Raw genomic sequence first — 19,228 nt, forward strand, 5'->3', positions numbered from 1 at the left:
AGGCAAAGTAATACTTTGAGACACAATTCTCTCTCTTCAGAAAGAGCTAGAAGAGAAACCAGAAACTAGAGCTATCTAGAGCCATATAAATAGATTTATAAACATAAACGTGCAACTGTGAATAACTTGTTGCTTTAAACGGGATATTTTTACTACTCTTGAAGAAAAACAATGCCTGACACGAGATAGTTGCCTAACGAAAGCTTGAATGTTCATGAACGACTCCCAGCCTGTTTTCAGTCCATAATCAAAAAGGCATTGTTATTCTATCACTTTAAATATCACCTGTATATATTGCTAGCCTCAACAATTTGATTAAAACAACCCTCTGGACTAAATAATTAATTTAGTCAGAAACCATGCAAATCAAAGATTTAACTGAAATGACTATTTTTAAGCAGTATATTCAGACAACTCCTCCAGAATGGTCCAAGTTTGTATGTAAATACAACTTGAATTTTATTTATTTTATGATTTGGGGTTGTCACAGAAACTTCCTTCATTTTTTCTGCCTTAAAAATGCTATGCTGTGCTTAGTGGCTCAGCTCGTGTCCGACTCTTTGTGACCCCGTGGACCGTAGCCCACCAAGCTCCTCTGTTCATGGGGGATTCTCCAGGCAAGAATACTGGAGTGGGTTGCCATGGCCTTCTCCAGGGGATTTTCCCAACCCAGCGATCGATCCCATATCTTCTGCATTGCAGGCGGATTCTTTACCATCTGAGCCACCAGGGAAGCCCAAGAATACTGGAGTGGGTAGCCTACCCCTTCTCTAGGGGATCTTCCTGACCCAGGGATTGAACTGGGGTCTCCTGGGTTGCAGGTGTATTCTTCACCAGCTGAGCTACCAGGGAAGGTGTAAAAGAAATTAGTTCAGTGGGCAGATATGTTAGAAAGAGGCATAATGTTTTAGGAATAATAAAATACCGAGCTGCGCTTGCCTTTGCATGCTGTGTGAGGTTGCACATTGTCTGTAGCCTATTCAATCTGTAGCAGGTGTCTTGACACTGTTGCATTTGTCCGTTGGGAAAGCATCTTCTATATCTTTGAATAGCTAGTGATTCCAGCAACCACTCATTTCTGGATTTCTCCAGGTTTCTCTAAGAATATTCAGCAAAAGCAGAATGGCTACCCCCAGAATCTTGCAGAATGGGTAGGGAAGGCCTGTGCTTGGGGAGATGGGAACTCCTCCATGCAACCCTTTCCACTCATGGCCTGAAGATGACAGCCCTGGGTTCAGTAGGTTCCACACATGAATAATGGGTCTTGAGGGTTTGTGCTCTTGCCTAAAAATGATTGTCAAGAGCTAGTCCACACAAGATGTGTTAACATCAATACCTATTAACCTCTCTTTCTTCCTTAGGGAATGCAGTCGAATTTTTGGTGAAGATGGTCTGACGTTGAAGCTCTTTCTTAAAAGAACTGCTCCCTTTTCTATTCTATGGACTTTGACTAATTACCTGTATTTACTGGCTTTAAAGAAGCTGACAGCCACGGATGTCTCTGCTCTGTTCTGTTGTAACAAAGCCTTTGTCTTCTTGCTGTCATGGATCGTGCTGAAAGACAGGTTCATGGGAGTGAGGGTAATAGCACACTTGATTCGATGCGTGAGGCTGCATTTAATCATAAATCCTTGGCATTGGGAGAGCTGCTTTGTTTTGTGGAGTTTCTGCAAAACTTATTTGGTTTTGAGTACAGATTGAAATTTGAAGATGCGCTAGAACACCCAGGCAGTTACAATGTCATGAGAGGATAAAAGATTTTTTCCATTGGGCAGTCAGCTGATGTCAACAGGAGGCACTCAGGGAAAATAAGTTCTTTTTTTAGAATTAATGGTATGATCAACTCCTTCTGTACTTGGGGAAGAAGGGTCTGAGAAAATTAGCCACAGTAAAGATTATGATTTGTTTGTTTGTTTTTTTTTCACCCCAGTCAACATGTTAGGACAACTCATGTTTTTTGCACCACCCACCCCCCCCACCGTGAATTTAATTAATATTGGTGTAAGTAGTAAGATTACCAAACAGTAATTAAAGTCACCAGTAGTGGCACAATGCTGTTAAAAGTGGCTATATATCTAGTATGACTAATCTAGAAATGGAACTAAAAACAACAACTTGTACTTTGGGGTACATATCCTTAATTGGATAGCATTAAACTTCCACCAACCACTTCAGTTCTGAGTTTATTCCTTTCAGAGATATTCTGGATTTAAAAATAAAAGGTTTTTTGTATATTTGACCTTTGTTACATTGATTGACAGCTATGCAGACATAAGGAGCCAGATCTCATTCATATAATCTGGCATGCCACCATGACGAAAATATTGAGTAAATAATTATTTAAAAGTAGATCCAAACAAAGAGCGTTTTCCAGAAAATAAACATCACACAATTGCTGTTCTTCAAAAGAGATGTCCAAGACTGGGTTGAAACATTTTTTTTGCTATTGCAAACTTTTGCTCCTGTTGCAATGATTCCAGGGTCCTTGCCTCGCTAAATGCTGAAATTCACATCTATATTAGAGAATTTGTGATAGCCATCATCCTGAAAACATTTTCTTAATAGCCAGTTAGCTAATTCTGGTTGTATCTTGGGGGATGCTGCTCAGAAATTCAGAACTGAAACTTGACACAGACAAGAAGTAGAAAGCTACCGCAGAAAACAAGATGAAAAATTCTCAATCAGTTCATGATACCATTCGACTATACCAGATACAGCCTCACACTCATTCTCCACTAGCTAATCTTAGATATCACACCCAAGAGGCTTAGCATAATGGCATTACTCATGAAGCACTGGCTGTCTAGTGTCAGGAACCCCAACGAGTCCTTGAGAACAAGAACCTTCTTCACACTGCTCACTGATCCATTCAGCTGGGGTTGACATAATTTGTGGGGCCCAGTGAAAAGTGAAAATGCAGAGCCCCTTGCTGAAAAACATTGTGAATAATTACAAGATGGAAACATTATGGGGCCCAGTGCATCTGTACAGGTCATATACCCATGAAACTGGCTCTGCCTCTATCTCTAACACCTAGAACAATACAAGGGACAAAGTAGGGACTGTACATATTTAGGGATATAGTGAATGAACTCATACTTACAAGATCTTTCTCATTTCTATCTATCACCACGAGAATCACCCATGAGAATTTGGAAATCTTTTCAGACAAGAGGGAAAGAAAGGAGATTTAGGGGCTTTTCTGGTTTTTCAGTGTAATGTGACTACCAGAAGGAAATCAACACACCCACTGTTAGATTTGCTGTTGTTGTTCAGTTGCTAAGTCATGTCCTAATTTTTGCAACCCCATGAATGGCAGCACACCAGGCCTTCTTGTCCCTCACCATCTCCTAGAGTTCACTCAGGTTCATGCCTATTGTATCAGTGATGCCGTCCAACCATCTCATCCCACTTCAGTATTCTTGCCATGAGAACCCCATGAACAGTATAAAAAGGCAGTAAGATGCTGTTAGATTTACCAGTAAGGAAATCAGTTGTATTAGAATGAATGAATGAAACTTATGCAAAAGGTCGTATAAAAAAAGACAACGTTTATTTGAGGTCTTTTAGAAGAAAAAACTCAGCTGTGTAACTTATATTTAAATGGCAGATTTAGGAAATCTACCTAGAAGTTACAAAGCATGCTATTGGGCTAACAAAAAAGTCCATTAGAGTTTTTCCATAACGTTATGGAAAAACATCTTATGAACTTTTTGGCCAACTTAATATTTTAAAATTGGCATCTGTGGTGGGTGAAATGGTGGGCCCCAATAAGGTGTCCACATCCTAATCTCCAGAACCTATTAATGTGACCTTACTTGAAAAAATAGCCTTTGCAGACATATTTAACTTAAGGATTTTTACAAACAGGAGCTCATCCTAGTTGATCTGGGTGTCTGCTAAATCCAGTAACAAAGCGAAAATGAAAGTGAAGTCGTTCAGTCGTGTCCGACTCTTTGCAACCCTGTGGACTGTAGCCCACCAGGCTCCTCTGTCCATGGGATTCTCCAGGCAAGAATACTGGAGTGGGTTGCTATTTCCTTCTCCAGGGGATCTTCCCGACCCTGGGATTGAACCCAGGTCTCCTGCATTGCAGGCAGACGCTTTACCCTCTGAGCCACCAGGGAAGCCCATCCAGTAACAAGGTGTCTGCTAAATCCAGTAACAAGTATCCTTAGAAGAGATACACACAGGAAAGACCCACAGAAGAGGAGGAGTGATGTACCCACAGAGACAGAGATTGGAGTGATGTGGTCACAAGCCTAGGAAAGCTGGGGCAGCAACGAGAAACTGGAAGAGGCAGGAATGTATTCTCTCCCAGAACTGCGGTGGTGAGCATGGCCCTGCCTATTTTGAACTTCGGGCCTCCACAACTATGACAGAATAGATATTTGCTGTTTTCAGTCACCAAGTTTGTGGCCATTTGTTACAGCAGCCTCAAGAAACTAATACAGTATCTGTTAGTAATGAGAAGACCTGATAGAAAAATTAAGTAGCCAATAAGTAGTTGTTAATAAGTAAATACATAAACTAAGACATCATAGGTGATAAAATGGTGAGCATTAATGTCAGTCATGCTGGAGAAGTCAGAATTTTTCTTTTAAAATGATAGGAGGCACTTCACTTCTGACTGTTAAAGTGTTAGGAAGTTTTTAATGCCATATTCTAGAAGAATGTCAAGATGTAATTTTAATAATGCCCATAATCAGGCCATGGAATATAAGAAGCACCAAAACATACTCAGCATTTTGCCTTCTGACCATATCAGCAATTCTTTTCCTAATAAGACATATTGAGAACATGTATAATTAGGTCATTTGAGAAATCAGAGGAGGGCAAATAGAATACAGACAACAAAAATGCAGCTCTTATTGCCTATATCCATAAATAAGACACTGCCTGTACATGCCACCCCACTTGGACTACTCTTTTTAAAAACAGTTAAAGGATTGCTTTCAGTCATCAAATCAAAACATATTTCTGACTCATTCTAAGTCTTCAGTAGTTCAGAAAAATAGAATCTGGGGGTTATAATTCTAATTTGCATGACCCAAGAATCATCACCCTTAGGGTGAAACATGTGGCCTCAGTGTCAGTCACTCAGTTGTGTCCGACTTTTTGTGACCCCGTGGACTGTAGCCCGCCAGGCTCCTCCCTCCATGGGATTCTCCAGGCAAGAATACTGGAGTGGGTTGCCATTTCCTTCTCCAGGGGATCTTCCTGACCCAGGGATCAAATCTGGGTCTCCTGCGTTGCAGGCAGATTCTTTACCATCTGAGCCACCAGGGAAGCCTTAACTTGTTAATATTTAGTTTCCTTGGAATATTGATTGAATTACAGATGAAAAGGTAATCACTCATACATTTAGTTTTCTATTATGAAATCCTTTCAACCAACTGGCTGGTAAGCTTTGGTGTGTTTAAAAAAAAAAAAAAAACCCTTTCATAAGTACTTGCTTACAGCTGATGTATGGTTATCCTGTGGAAATTAGCAAATTTCTTTAAAAGACCTTTTCTAATTGCAAAAGTGTTACTGAGAATCCAGCTCTTGCAGGATTGAAGATGGATGTTTTAACCATCTCCAAGATTCTGTTTTATTTAGCTAGCATTCTTAAATTCATCAGAACCAGAAAAATCACCTTAATAAAAAAAGTTCTCACCAAAAAAATAAAAATGAGGCACTGCTTCAGGTTTTCTTCTGTCATGAGTGTCCATTTCACTCTAAGGAAAAGTAAAAGTCAGACTAGAAAATTAACACACTTTCTTTCAGATATTGTTGCTCCCTTATTTTTCTATTATTAATTGAAATTTTTCTTTCCTTTTAAAATTTGCTTGAAAGTATGAAGGAAATTGGTGGGCAATGAATGGTTCAGTGGACCTCGACTTTTATAGCAGATTTAGGAAATGAATTTGTGTCCCTTCAGCTTGGCACCCACCTATTTTCTAGGTATAACTGGCTCCCTGTGTGTTTAGCTTCCCACGCTTTGGCTCTTTTGGAGACTTGCCGCCATCTGCCAAGAACCGACCAGGGTATGTCAGTTGAATGGAATCATTCATTGCTTAAACTGCTCGTCTCCGAATTCTAACTGGGCTCCAGGGCACTCTAAATCAGGGCTCTGAGCTTCTACTGATTTATGCCAGTATTACATATTTAGATGAAATTCAAGGCAACCTTTTGTTTCCATCTTGCCTTTGATTGACATTTATGCAGTAACTCTTTATTCATGTGCAGTGCAGGCTCCTCTGTCTGGAATCTTCATGCTTCCTAGAGGAGAGAGCAGAGGATGGGTAGTGGGACTCTTCCCCTTTCTTCCCCCTCTTGGCAGGAGAATAATTCACGAATACAAGGAAGTGAAAGTTGAACTGGAAAGGTTCTCTGATTTTATGCCCATAAGGAATCCATAAACCCTGTCAACAAGTTACAGTCAATAGGTCCCATCTACCTTCCACATCATTGCTGTGGACAGTGACTGCAGCCATGAAATTAAAAGACGCTTGGTCCTGGGAAAAAAATCTATGACAAACCTAGACAATGTATTGAAAAGCAGAGATGTTACTTTGCCAACAAAGGTCCATCTAGTCAAAGCTATGGTTTTTCCAGTAGTCATGTATGGATGTGAGAGTTGGACCATAAAGAAGGCTGAGCGCCGAAGTACTGATGCTTTCGAACTGTGGTGTTGGAGAAGACTCTTGAGAGTTCCTTGGACCATGAGGAGATCAAACCAGTCAACTCTAAAGGAAACCAACTCTGAATATTCATTATAAGGACTGATGTTGAAGCTGAAGCTCTAATACTTTGGCCACTTGATATGAAAAGCCAGCATATTGGGAAAAACCTTGATGCTGAGAAAGATAAAAGGAGAAGGGGATGACAGGATGAGATGGTTGGATGGCATCACCAACTCAATGGACATGAGTTTGAGCAAGCTCTGGGAGATGGTGAAGGACAGGGAAGCCTGGTGTGCTGCAGTCCATGGGGTCACAAAGAGTTGGACACAACTGAGTGACTGAACAACACCAGCTTCCACACACTCTTGAGTCTTTCCTTCTGGGATTTCTTTCCTTCTTTTTTCCATCCTGGTCTCCCTTTGAGAGAGAGAGAGAGAGAGAGTGTGTGTGTGTGTGTGTGTGTGATGGGGATGGAGGGTGGGAATCTAGTTTGAGATGTAAACCCTGGGACCTCCTCACCCCGCTACCCCTGAACACACACATAATATCTGGACTGCTGCAGAATGCTTACCTCTTTTATTTCTCACACATTGACTCTTGTCCAATCTCACTGGCTTTGAGTAAATAGATGGCTCTTCTTTATGGAAGCTTAAACATAACATGTCTGGAGGAGGGCATGGCAACCCACTCCAGTATTCCTGCCTAGAGAATCCTCACGGACAAAGGAACCTAGCAGGCTATAGTTGATAGGATGGCAAAGAGTTGGACACGACTGAAGCGACTTAGCACGCACTCATGCAAACATAAAATGTGGACAAATTTAAGGATTCTGTGTAGCGATGTTTCCCTGAAATGGACTCTACCTAGACACTCACAGGAAACAAGGATAATCATCAGTGCAGGTCTCATTGGCCAAGGTGTGTATCCACCTTCAACTGCTGACCTTGAGTCCTGACGAGTATAGTCTGGCCAGCAGTATAACTTTGAGGCCCTCAATTTCAGAGCCTGATGTAGGCTTAGGACTCAAGGCTCCAGTGTGAGTGAATCCATGCTCCACCCAGCTCCAGAAACAGGGTTAACCACATCACAAACTAAGCAATTACAATTAGAAAGAGAAGCAGTTAAAGGATCGTCTCAATACCCTGAATTGAGAAGAACTGATATTGTTATGCAAATAATAGTTCTGGAAGTCATTTGTCAGTGGGAAACACAGTGACTATAATGAGGTTGGAGATCCAGAGAAGGGCTGGACTCTTGTAGTTTTTGAGGACCTGAGCCAAAAGAGGAGGGGAAATGAAGATAAAGGAAAACAGAAACAGGCAAAAGCCAGTTATCTGTACAAACTAATTCTTCGAGAGGGGAAAGAAACCTAGCTTTCAGGCAGGGACACAGGTGGTATGTAGATCTGTGCAATCCCCAAATGTTTATTGTTAACGCCCTCTTTGAGCTTTAAGAACAGGCTCAAACCAGGTCCCTCTGTGACTGGCCCTGAGAGCTGATACAGATTAAGATCTCAGGGGACTGAGCCTGCAGAGGAAGGAAGCTGCATCAGGTGGTGATGTCACTCAAGTAGCATGCAAGGGTAATGGGCTAAATAAATTATCTCCCTCCGGGTTCTCACCCCAGGTGGGCACACCATGATGGGAGGGAACCCAGAGGTTCAGAAGGTTAAAAATGAGGCATTGGAGCTTTATGGTCACTCTGGTTACTAACATTTTCACTGAAGTCAGATTCAAGTAATGGTAGTGGTGGGTGTCCATCTTGTGTAGACACCTCTGGTTGGTTACGGAGCTAGAACTGGAGTAGGTTGTCAGGAGAGCCGTGTTTTTCTGAAGCCAAGCAGGTGGCACCATGAGATGGTGCATTTTCAGCACAGGAGTCCCTCCTGTGGACACTAACATGCTCAGAAGCTTTTTTTGTGTGTTTGTCATCATGTAGATGTCACATATGAGCACTTCTGACACAGTATTTAAAGTGCTGGCTTTCTGCTGGCACATTTTCAACGTCCTGAGCCCAAAAAGAATCACTTTATGTTTTTTTGTTGAGAAGAATATTCAGTTCAGTTCAGCCGCTCAGTCGTGTCCAACTCTTTGCGACCCCATGAATCGCAGCACACCAGGCCTCCTTGTCTATCACCAACTCCCGGAGTTCACCTAAACTCATGTCCATCAAGTCGGTGATGCCATCCAACCATCTCATCCTCTGTCGTCCCCTTCTCCTCCTGCCCCCAATCCCTCCCAACATCAGGGTCTTTTTCAGTGAGTCAGCTCTTCGCGTGAGGTGGCCAAAGTACTGGAGTTTCAGCTTCAGCATCAGTCCTTCCAATGAACACCCAGGACCTATCTCCTTTAGGATGGACTGGTTGGATCTCCTTGCAGTTCAAGGGACTCTCAAGAGTCTTCTCCAACACCACAGTTCAAAAACATCAATTCTTTGGTGCTCAGCTTTCTTCACAGTCCAACTCTCACATCCATACATGACCACTGGAAAAACCATAGCCTTGACTAGACAGACCTTTGTTGGCAAAGTAATGTCTCTGCTTTTGAATATGCTATCTAGGTTGGTCATAACTTTCCTTCCAAGGAGTAAGCGTCTTTTAATTTCATGGCTGCAGTCACCATCTGCAGTGATTTTGGAGCCCAGAAAAATAAAGTCTGACACTGTTTCCACTGTTTCCCCATCTATTTCCCATGAAGTGATGGGACCAGATGCCATGATCTTCATTGTCTGAATGTTGAGCTTTAAGCCAACTTTTTCACTCTCCTCCTTCACTTTCATCAAGAGGCTTTTTAGTTCCTCTTCACTTTCTGCCATAAGGGTGGTGTCATCTGCATATCTGAGGTTATTGATATTTCTCCCAGCAATCTTGATTCCAGCTTGTGCTTCTTCCAACCCAGCGTTTCTCATGATATAAACTGCATATAAGTTAAATAAGCAGGGTGACAATATACAGCCTTGACATACTCCCTTTTCTATTTGCAACCAGTCTGTTGTTCCATGTCCAGTTCTAACTGTTGCTTCCTGACCTGCATACAGGTTTCTCAAGAGGCAGGTCAGGTGGTCTGGTATTCCCATCTCTTTCAGAATTTTCCACAGTTTATTGTGATCCGTACAGTCAAAGGCTTTGGCATAGTCAACAAAGCAGAAATAGATGTTTTTCTGGAACTCTCTTGCTTTTTCCATGATCCAGCGGATGTTGGCAATTTGATCTCTGGTTCTTCTGCCTTTTCTAAAACCAGCATCTGGAAGTTCACGGTTCACATATTACTGAAGCCTGGCTTGGAGAATTTTGAGCATTACTTTGCTAGTGTGTGAGATGAGTGCAATTGTGTGGTTTGAGCATTCTTTGGCATTGCCTTTCTTTGGGATTGGAATGAAAACTGACCTTTTCCAGTCCTGTGGCCACTGCTGAGTTTTCCAAATTTGCTGGCATATTGAGTGCAGCACTTTCACAGCATCATCTTTCAGGATTTGAAATAGCTCAACTGGAATTTCATCACCTCCACTAGCTTTGTTCATAGTGATGCTTTCTAAGGCCCACTTGACTTCACATTCCAGGATGTCTGGCTCTAGATGAGTGATCACACCATCGTGAAGACAATTAATCCTGCCTTAATGATTGATTACTTCTGAAAATGCATGTGATTCAGACCTGTACTCAGGTCACCTGTTTTCCAGCAATCTCAAGAATATTTACTCTTGCAGTTAACCCATGGTAGGAGACAGAGCCACTCCAAGATCATCCAAGCCACCACTCCAAATGAGCCTGCCACCCAAAATTTCCCTGAATTTTCTAGATTAGCTGAGTTCCTTTCCCTTAGTTTCAACTATGTAGATAAGAAATATAATGAAAACATTTTGAAACATGGCCACAGAGAACTTGTTCTATCAGATAGTTGTGAAATGTAAATAGAAATGTGGAAAATAATTTAAATTATCTTTTATCCCCAGATAACCTACTAACCTATAAATAACTGTTCATACCATAGAGAATAATTTTTCTAACATCAAAAATATCAAATTTTCATGCTTTTGGAACTTAACTAATAGTGTTGTCTGGTCCCCGAAGTGAAAAATGCTTCTCTCCATGAACACAATTCAGAGAGATGCTAGTGTAATTGATATGTCAGTTTAAATGGTCTGAGCTAATAATTTCATAAGCACTTGAATATTAAATATAATGGAGATCTTTAAGAGGTTCATCATGGTTATAATTCTGAATTGCTATTAAGTTATGTAACCTTTGTCCATGTCTAATTCCTATATTGAGAAAACATATAACAGAAATATAGTGCATATGTATTTTTACTAATGGCTGACTCAGAAAAGGAAGAGTTCCCAGTTGGAGTCATATCCTGTGGCTAACTGTATTCCTTGTTCAACATTTTCCACAGTGTTTTTGGTTTTTTCCCCTATTTTTGTAGGGACTGTTTATTTTCAGAATTCCCTAAATCAAGAATTATGTATTATACACAATTGCCTAAGCCTGAATATTGTATATTATAGAATAATTTTAATATTTTAAAGTTCAAAGCAGTATATCACATTAAAGTTCTTTAGGATTAACATTATATTCTATTATCCCTGTCTTGAAGATATCACCTGTTTATTTGACCAAGACAATACAACTGATGCTTGGTAGAAAGAAAACAAATATTAATTCAAATGTTTTATCCTACAAGTTCAATATTTTGAGGGAAATCTATCTGTGAACACACGAACACTCATGAAACACAAAAACAAATCAGAAACTGTCCATATCTAACATAACTTTTCATTTCTTTGACATCAGACTACCCAAACAAAGACTGCAATCCCTAGCTGAACTATAAATCCCCAAATCAAAGAAAATAATAACCTTCGCAGAGCTTCCAGGCCTAGGTAACCACCATGTTTATTTATGAGTCTATTACTTCCTGTTTGGAAAATGTCCTTGGCGCCTCATAGTGTGTGTATTAAATTCTGTTTCATACAGTCTAACTGGAACACATGCCTGATAGCTCTAGAGACTGTAATACTCACTCAGCATGAGCAACACCCCCCATCATGTAGCCTCCCGGATAACGGTTTATGAAGACAGTTTTTCACTGCTGACAAGTCGGCGTCTGTTCTCAAGTACTCCTGCTGTTTCTCATAAAAGACGCTTCAGTATGGAGCTGGCTCTGATACCAACTGTGCCCTGGCTTTGGGTGGTCATTAACAAAAGAAATGCTTTAACAGCATCTAAATTATACATGTCATCGTTATCATACTTCACACTGCCCTCCAGCAAGTTACATGTTAAAGATATACATTTGATTGTAATGAATAATTCACTAATAATATTTCAAAGGGTCGAAAAAAATCACATATGTGAGAAATCTATCTACAGAGGTAAGTTTACTTGGGAATACTCAGAACTGAAGCTTAACAAAATCAATCAGCAAGTATTTTTAAATTTCCCACAAAGTTGCATCGTGATCTTAAAGTCAGTGAGACTATTTCACAATGAAATAACATAGTGTTTCCTATTCCAGAGTTGTTACTTTACTTTTTACTGTATCTTTAAAATGTTTTCCAGTAAAAGCAGGTCGAGATAATGAAAGAAACAGATGTCAATGAGCATTTCACAAAGGAAGTGGACTTCTCTTTGGAATGTATCAAGGATCATATTAATTTACAGTAAACCATTATGATTTCAATCAATTATTAATATTTCACTTTATACAGCTAATGCTTTAGAATAGCTCAATGAAATTATCTTTCTGTGGCTTAGTTTACATGTAAACAAAAGGAAGTAGCCTCCGCTTGACACTGGCAAGTGACAATGCAAACTCAACTCACTCCTTATAAATCATTCTGAAAGATTATTCTCAGTTCTTTTTTTACTTTGGCCTAAAACTTGTCTCTTATTATGTCTCAATCAATATTACATCACCATAATCAAGTTCTGATTATGTGGAGATCTTCAGAAACATGCATTGATCCAAGGAGCTGATTGATATGTGCTGAATTATTTGAAGGAAAAGAACACAGTATAGATGAAAATGCTAAGAAGTGACTTCCTATTAAATTTATTTCATCAATATGGGTATTAATCTATAGGAAGCGGAGCTAAAAAATTAAACTAAAATTACTAGTCCTTAATTAGAATATGTGAGCAGCTTTTATATTCTCTGCCTGGATGTCTCATGAGTATATGGATTTCTTTCTAACACTGACCCTCCTACATTTAAACAGTGATGTACAAGAGGTAATTGGGTTTGAGGAAGCATGTAGCAACTCCCATGGGTTTTTCAAATGCTTGCTCTGGGATATGGAGGCATCAATGTAAACATTTTTTTCTTTGCATTCTTTGTGACAGATAGTCGCTGCAATAATGGCAATCACTGGCATCGTGATGATGGCGTATGCAGATAACTTCCATGCCGATTCCATCATAGGAGTGGCATTTGCAGTGGGCTCAGCCTCAACATCTGCACTGTATAAGGTATTTCGTGTACTTTCTTATGTGCTTATTATCTTTGTAGCTTATATTTTTATAAAGTAATAAGTAATATTTTATAAAGAAAGGACAAAGAAAATCTTGGCTAGCAAAAAGAAAAGATAGTTTAAATAATAATAATAAGTACCAATTATTGAGTACTTGCTACAGGCTGTATACTTGCCAGAATTTTCACCTGTTAACATACCTTTATGAGGCATAGGTACTTATTCCCACTCTGCAGATGAGGAAACTGAGACTTTGAAAGATTAGGTAACTTGTCCAATATCATCCAACCAGGAAGTGATAGAGACAAGATTTAAACTCGGACTGGTCAACTCCAAGGACTCCCCTGGTGGCCATGACTCCACCCCTCCCAAATCGCCAACCAGTTGTAGCAGGAGCTGAGAAAGACTTCTCTATGTTTAACTACCTTCGGTCATTATTTTAACTACAATGAGGTGTTAAAAATCCTAAACCAACTATCACTCGAGAGTTTATTTGCTACATACTAACCCCATGCTATGTTATCAGCTAGATGAAGAGCCTCTTTCCCTCTCTGATGCACACGCTGGGTCTAACTATGTCCTCACAGTTCTTTCTCCCCTGGAGCTACCTGTCATCAGTGAAAGCTCTATTCAGAGTCGCTGCCCCTGACTTCAGAAGCAAGAACTAAGAAAGCAGATCTAAAAGGTTATTCACCAACGTGCCGCTTTCCAGAGCCAACTTTCTGGATGTTATGACTGTTCCACTTTCACCTCTCATGGTGTTTCAAGGAGAAAATCTTCTCTGAAAGGCAGAAAATGCCCTCTGCATCCCTCCCAGATGCCTGTTCTGCTTATTCACCAACTCTGCGGCTCAGAGGACGTTGTGTCTGTTTCCGTATTGACATTTCCTGGCCACTGATTCTCTGACAAGCTCGACAAGTGTTCACTCGGTCACCGTTAGTGTTTAACTTGCCCCCGGCTGAGACTCCTCTGAGATGTCTGATGTGAGCAGAGACCACCAGCACGTGCTCACGTTCTAAGTCTCCCAAGAGAAAACACAATGTGTTTAGTTGAAAGTAAAAGAAATACCTGGATTTGCTGTACGCCTGGAATGTCTCTTTTATAGAGAGAATTCTCCTGACCACATTACAGATGTATTCATTCTGGTAGCTGTAATATTTGCTGACACACACAGCATCATATATACACCACAGAAAAGATATATTCTGTGCTACATTGTTTGAGGATTAATAAAGGAAGCAGAGGGGTTAAGAAACCAAGAAATATGGACTAGAGACCTGTCTCCTCCCAAACTAAATGTATGATTTAGGTTAGCTATTTACATGTCTTTGTCATCTTTCTCTATACACAGATTTATAATCCAGAAAAGAAAAACATCTTTAAAATCTGGAGAATAAATACAGACCTTGTGAAAATGTTTTAAACTCAGAGAGAAAAGTGCTTGTAAATCCAAGGCATCACTATTGAAAGCGAGAGTCACTCAGTCCTGTACTACTCTTTGCAATCCCGTGGACTATACAGTCCATGGAATTCTCCAGGCCAGAATACTGGAGTGGGTAGTCTTTCCCTTTTCCAAGGGGTCTTCCCAACTCAGGGATCAAACCCAGGTCTCATGCATTGCAGGCAGATTCTTTGCCAGCTGAGCCACAAGGGAAGCTATTACTTCTCTCAATAACATGACGACAGGTTTTCTCTGTCCAATTTAGTTTTCAGTAATTATCAAAATAAGGATAAAATTAACCCCATTCTCGAAGGAAAGAACTAATGGCATCTCAAACCTAAATGTTTCTGGGCTGGTCTGCACTCTTCTTTATCATCTACCCTATACCTGTAACTGACGGTGGGCTTTTCCCAGTTACAGTATCCCTGTGGCATACCAAGTGGGATTTATTTTATGACAATTTCTGTTTTACATAAAGGCTAGAGTGTATTTGAATTCCTTAGCTCAGCAGCCTATTTAGGGTCATGGAAATGCTGGGATAAAACGACATAGAGCATAAGTTCTGGGCCAGTTAGCTCATGATGTAGAACTTGCCTTTCTGATCCAACAACAGTCCCTGACCGAGTGGCTAACAAGTTCCTTTCCTGTTCTAGGTTTTGTTTAAGATGTTTCTTGGAAGTGCTAACTTTGGTGAGGCAGCACACTTTGTCTCCACGTTGGGTTTCTTCAATTTAATCTTCATCTCCTTCACCCCAGTCATCCTGTATTTCACCAAGGTGGAGCACTGGTCCTCATTTGCAGCTCTGCCATGGGGCTGTCTCTGCGGGATGGCAGGGCTCTGGCTGGGTGAGTGGCCAAGTCTTGCCTTCCATTTCCTATGTCACTTGTCCTTTCCTTGGAGAGTTAAATTGTCATAACAGAAGCCTTCCCTTCTTAGATGCCTATCAAAGATAGACATCCCTGTCTTCTATTTCCCAAACTCACCTAAGGTTGGGCAATGGCACCCCACTCCAGTACTTTTGCCTGGAAAATCCCGTGGATGGAGGAGCAGTCCATGGCGTCGCTAGAGTCAGACACGACTGAGTGACTTCACTTTCACTTTTCACTTTCATGCATTGGAGAAGGAAATGGCAACCCACTCCAGTGTTCTTGCTTGGAGAATCCCAGGGACGAGGACGCCTGGTGGGCTGCCGTCTATGGGGTTGCACAGAGTCGGACACGACTGACGCGACTTAGCAGCAGCAGCAGCAATGGTTATAAAGTTCTTTGCAGGCTATTGCTTGATTAGGTCAGAGCAGTCCAACTGGCATGTCCATGGGTTAAGGGCTGCCCCACCTGGCCCATCCCCAGTGCACGGAGTTCTCTCTGTGTTAAGGTTGCCCTGAGACAAAATGAGGAGACAGCCTCTCTCCTGACTGTGTTACACACCCCAGGGTTTTATAGTCTTCAGTGCTTCTGCTCTCAAGTTTTTTTTTTTTGCTACCTTCTCTTCTCCATAGGAATCAGATGATCTAGTCAGAGCCAGGCTGGGACACAGATCTGAGAGGTGAACAGTAGACAGTACTCTGTCCTGCCCCCACCCGATCACCTAGAACTATAGTTTTAATTTGCTTAGGTTCACCTGGCCTCGCTCCTGCCTTTGGTTTGGCCTGTCTTCAGGGAGTGCCTTAGTCCACATGCAGATTGGATCCATCCATTTACCTGATGTGTCTCAGGCAGGGCCCCGGGCTACAGATAACATATTGAACTATATATTCTTGTCCTTAGATTGTCAAAAGAGCTTGTAAGGGTTCTATGGAAAGTGCTAAGGAAAAGCAGTTACCCATTTTGATGAAGCTCAGTGAGAAAAGCTCAGTTCTCAACCAAAGACCAATACTTCTATCAATCTGCTAAAATACTCAGTCCAGCCAACAGAATGACAGTTGGGGATCTTAGCAGAGTCTATGCTATGCTTATTAAATTTCTGATTTATTAGGACTGGTTGTATTTGACTCCCCACATCTGAGGAGAGAGTTGAGATGCTGGAATATCCATTCCCATTGCATCTGTGTCTGAAAGAAGGAGTAGTTATTGATATTAACTTACAAAGGTCTTTGGCCTTGATTGCTACTGCTATTGTATGAAAATGATGAACAAGCCCAAGTCTTGTGGAAATCCAACCCATTGTCTCTAACAAGCACGAGGAACTCCAGATACCTAAATTTTGGAGCTTAACTAAAGCAAGAATTACAGAAAGCAGTAGAAGAATAAACACTGTCCTAACTGTAAAGGTTCTAGAACCATCTTTGGTTTTATAGAGAAATGGGCAAATGATTTGGGGTCATTTCCATAGAGATCTTTCCTGAATTGAGGACTTCTCATAGTTGTTATTTTTCATAGTTGTCATATTTCTCTAACCCCCAAAACAAACATTGGCTTGAAATCTATTAAAATAATGCTATATAATTTATAAATGTTTTTCTTTTTGAAAACAAGTACTTTTGATCACTGTTGGGTATGTGATTACTTGAATAACTTTATATTTAGTTTAAAGTGTCCAAAGATACAAATTAAAGGATATCAAGTTATACCTTCAGGTTTTTCTGTGGACCTGCCTTAAGGTTGCTGCTGCTGCTGCTGCTAAGTCGCTTCAGTCTTGTCCGACTCTGTGTGACCCCATAGACGGCAGGCCATCAGGCGCCTTAAGGTTATCTGTGTATAAAATCAGGATGTGGAAAAGCTCCCTGGTGTTCAGTGAATTATATGTACCTCTGTTGGTTCATGTGATGCACACCCCAAAAGAGAGGGACTAAAACAGCACAGGCCATCCTTGGACAGATCTTCTGTTAGGCAGTAACACTAGGACCTTTTAGTTATCCAGGAACATGGCATGATACAGCAAACTAGCAAGGGAGAAAGCCCCAGTCAGTCCTTAGCTCTCAACCTCTGGCTCAACTTTATAGTGCTAACAAGCAGTGTAGTGAACACATTATTTCACCTCTTTGCATGGCTCCCTACCCCTTTTGTGAGCCAACTGGTAAGAAATGAGGCAGCTAGTGTGGCAGAAGAGGAACAAGGAACATGACTTTTTCAGGTATGATACATATGAATCCATCTCCAAAATTAGAGGATTAATTGACCAATGTTACTCATTTGAAAAGACCCTGATGCTGGGAAAGATTGAGGGCAGGAGGAGAAGGGGATGACAGAGGATGAGACAGTTGGATGGCATTGCTGACTTGATGGACATGAGTCTGGTAACTGGAGTTGGTGATGGACATGGAGGCCTGGCATGCTGCGGTTCATGGGGTCGCAAAGAGTCGGACATGACTGAGCGACTGAACTGAACTGAACAGATAATTTAGAAGGCATGTTTAGCATAGACATTGATTCTTTTATGTTAAAAGAAGGAAAGAGACCAGCATCTCAGTTCCCCTTTATCCTATATGTGTGTGTTAGTCACTCAGTCATGTCCAACTGTTTGCAACCCAATAGACTATAGCCCACCAGGTTCCTCTGTCCATGAAATTCTTGAGGCAAGAATACTGGAGTGGGTTGCCATTCCCTTCTCCAAGGGATCTTCCTGACCTAGGGATCAAACCCGGGGCTTCTGCATTGCTGGCAGGTTCTTTACCACCTGAGCCACCATCCTCCTCTATTTGACAGCCTTCAACATCCTGGTGAATGTTGGTGTGGTGCTGACATACCCAATCCTCATCTCCATCGGGACAGTGCTCAGCGTTCCTGGAAATGCAGGTACTGTACAAACTGAAATGTGCACAGGAAGTTCCCTGCTTGTGTTTGTTTTACACCCGGAGTTATTTCTTCAAGTAATTGTGAATTGTGTCCCTTGCCTGGGAACATGTTTTTAAATATCTTGAAGGTGGCAGACAACAGAATAACTGTACAGCAGATTTAAAAATTGCAGCTACAAACACTGTTTTTACGTGGTCGTGCTTTTAGAATTAAATACCAAATGTATCATTTGGGTTTCATGTACTCTCCCTGACAACCTAATTTTGTGGTATTTTTAGAGGAAGTCCTATGGAAACAAAAGGCATCCCAGCACAGGACTCTTATGTCAACGTCACTAATGAAAGTGTAGGGAACTTTCAAAGTGTAGGGTGTTGGCTCCCCATCAGACTGCCCATGGGGAGCTGTGAAAGCTCCTCCCGGGGACATAGCAGATGGCCCTCTGGAATAGAGACAGGAAAAAAGCAATCTGACTGACTTCAGGGACAAGGGGAAAAGCTGTTTTTCCAGGAAAATCTTTCTAGTGAAAACTGTCAGTGGAACAAATAATGAAAGTGAATTATCTGGATGACTATATAGTCCTTCTAATTTTAAAATTCTATGTTTCCAAGTCTTTGATAGCCCTCTTTCTTTGTCCCAGGATAATCAGCAAATGTTTATTGAACACTTACTATGTGATCAGGATTATAGAAGAGACTGGGGCGTAGGGGGAGAAAAGATAGTATTGGTCCCATAATAAACTTTCACTGAATACTACAGTATTCAGACAGTATGATACTGGCACAAAAACAGAACAATAGATCAATGGAACAGAATAGAAAGCTGAGAGATAAACCCACCTACAGTCACCTAATCTATGACAAAGAAGGCAAGAATATACAATGGAAAAAACAGTCTCTTCAATAAGTGGTGCTGG

General features: G+C 41.0%; 1 protein-coding gene across 1 annotated transcript in view; it reads left to right on the forward strand.

Annotated features, from left to right (window-relative positions):
- The window catches only part of SLC35F4 (solute carrier family 35 member F4), a 287,476-nt gene that overhangs the window by 264,604 nt on the left and 3,644 nt on the right, over nucleotides 1-19,228 (forward strand). The window contains exons 4-7 of the mRNA XM_070378514.1: nucleotides 1,362-1,581; nucleotides 13,012-13,137; nucleotides 15,234-15,426; nucleotides 18,226-18,315. Of these exons, the coding sequence (XP_070234615.1) occupies nucleotides 1,362-1,581; nucleotides 13,012-13,137; nucleotides 15,234-15,426; nucleotides 18,226-18,315 (629 nt within the window). The remainder of the gene's footprint in view (nucleotides 1-1,361; nucleotides 1,582-13,011; nucleotides 13,138-15,233; nucleotides 15,427-18,225; nucleotides 18,316-19,228) is intronic.

Source organism: Bos mutus, chromosome 10 (genome assembly GCF_027580195.1).
Source record: "Bos mutus isolate GX-2022 chromosome 10, NWIPB_WYAK_1.1, whole genome shotgun sequence".
NCBI lineage: Eukaryota > Metazoa > Chordata > Mammalia > Artiodactyla > Bovidae > Bos > Bos mutus.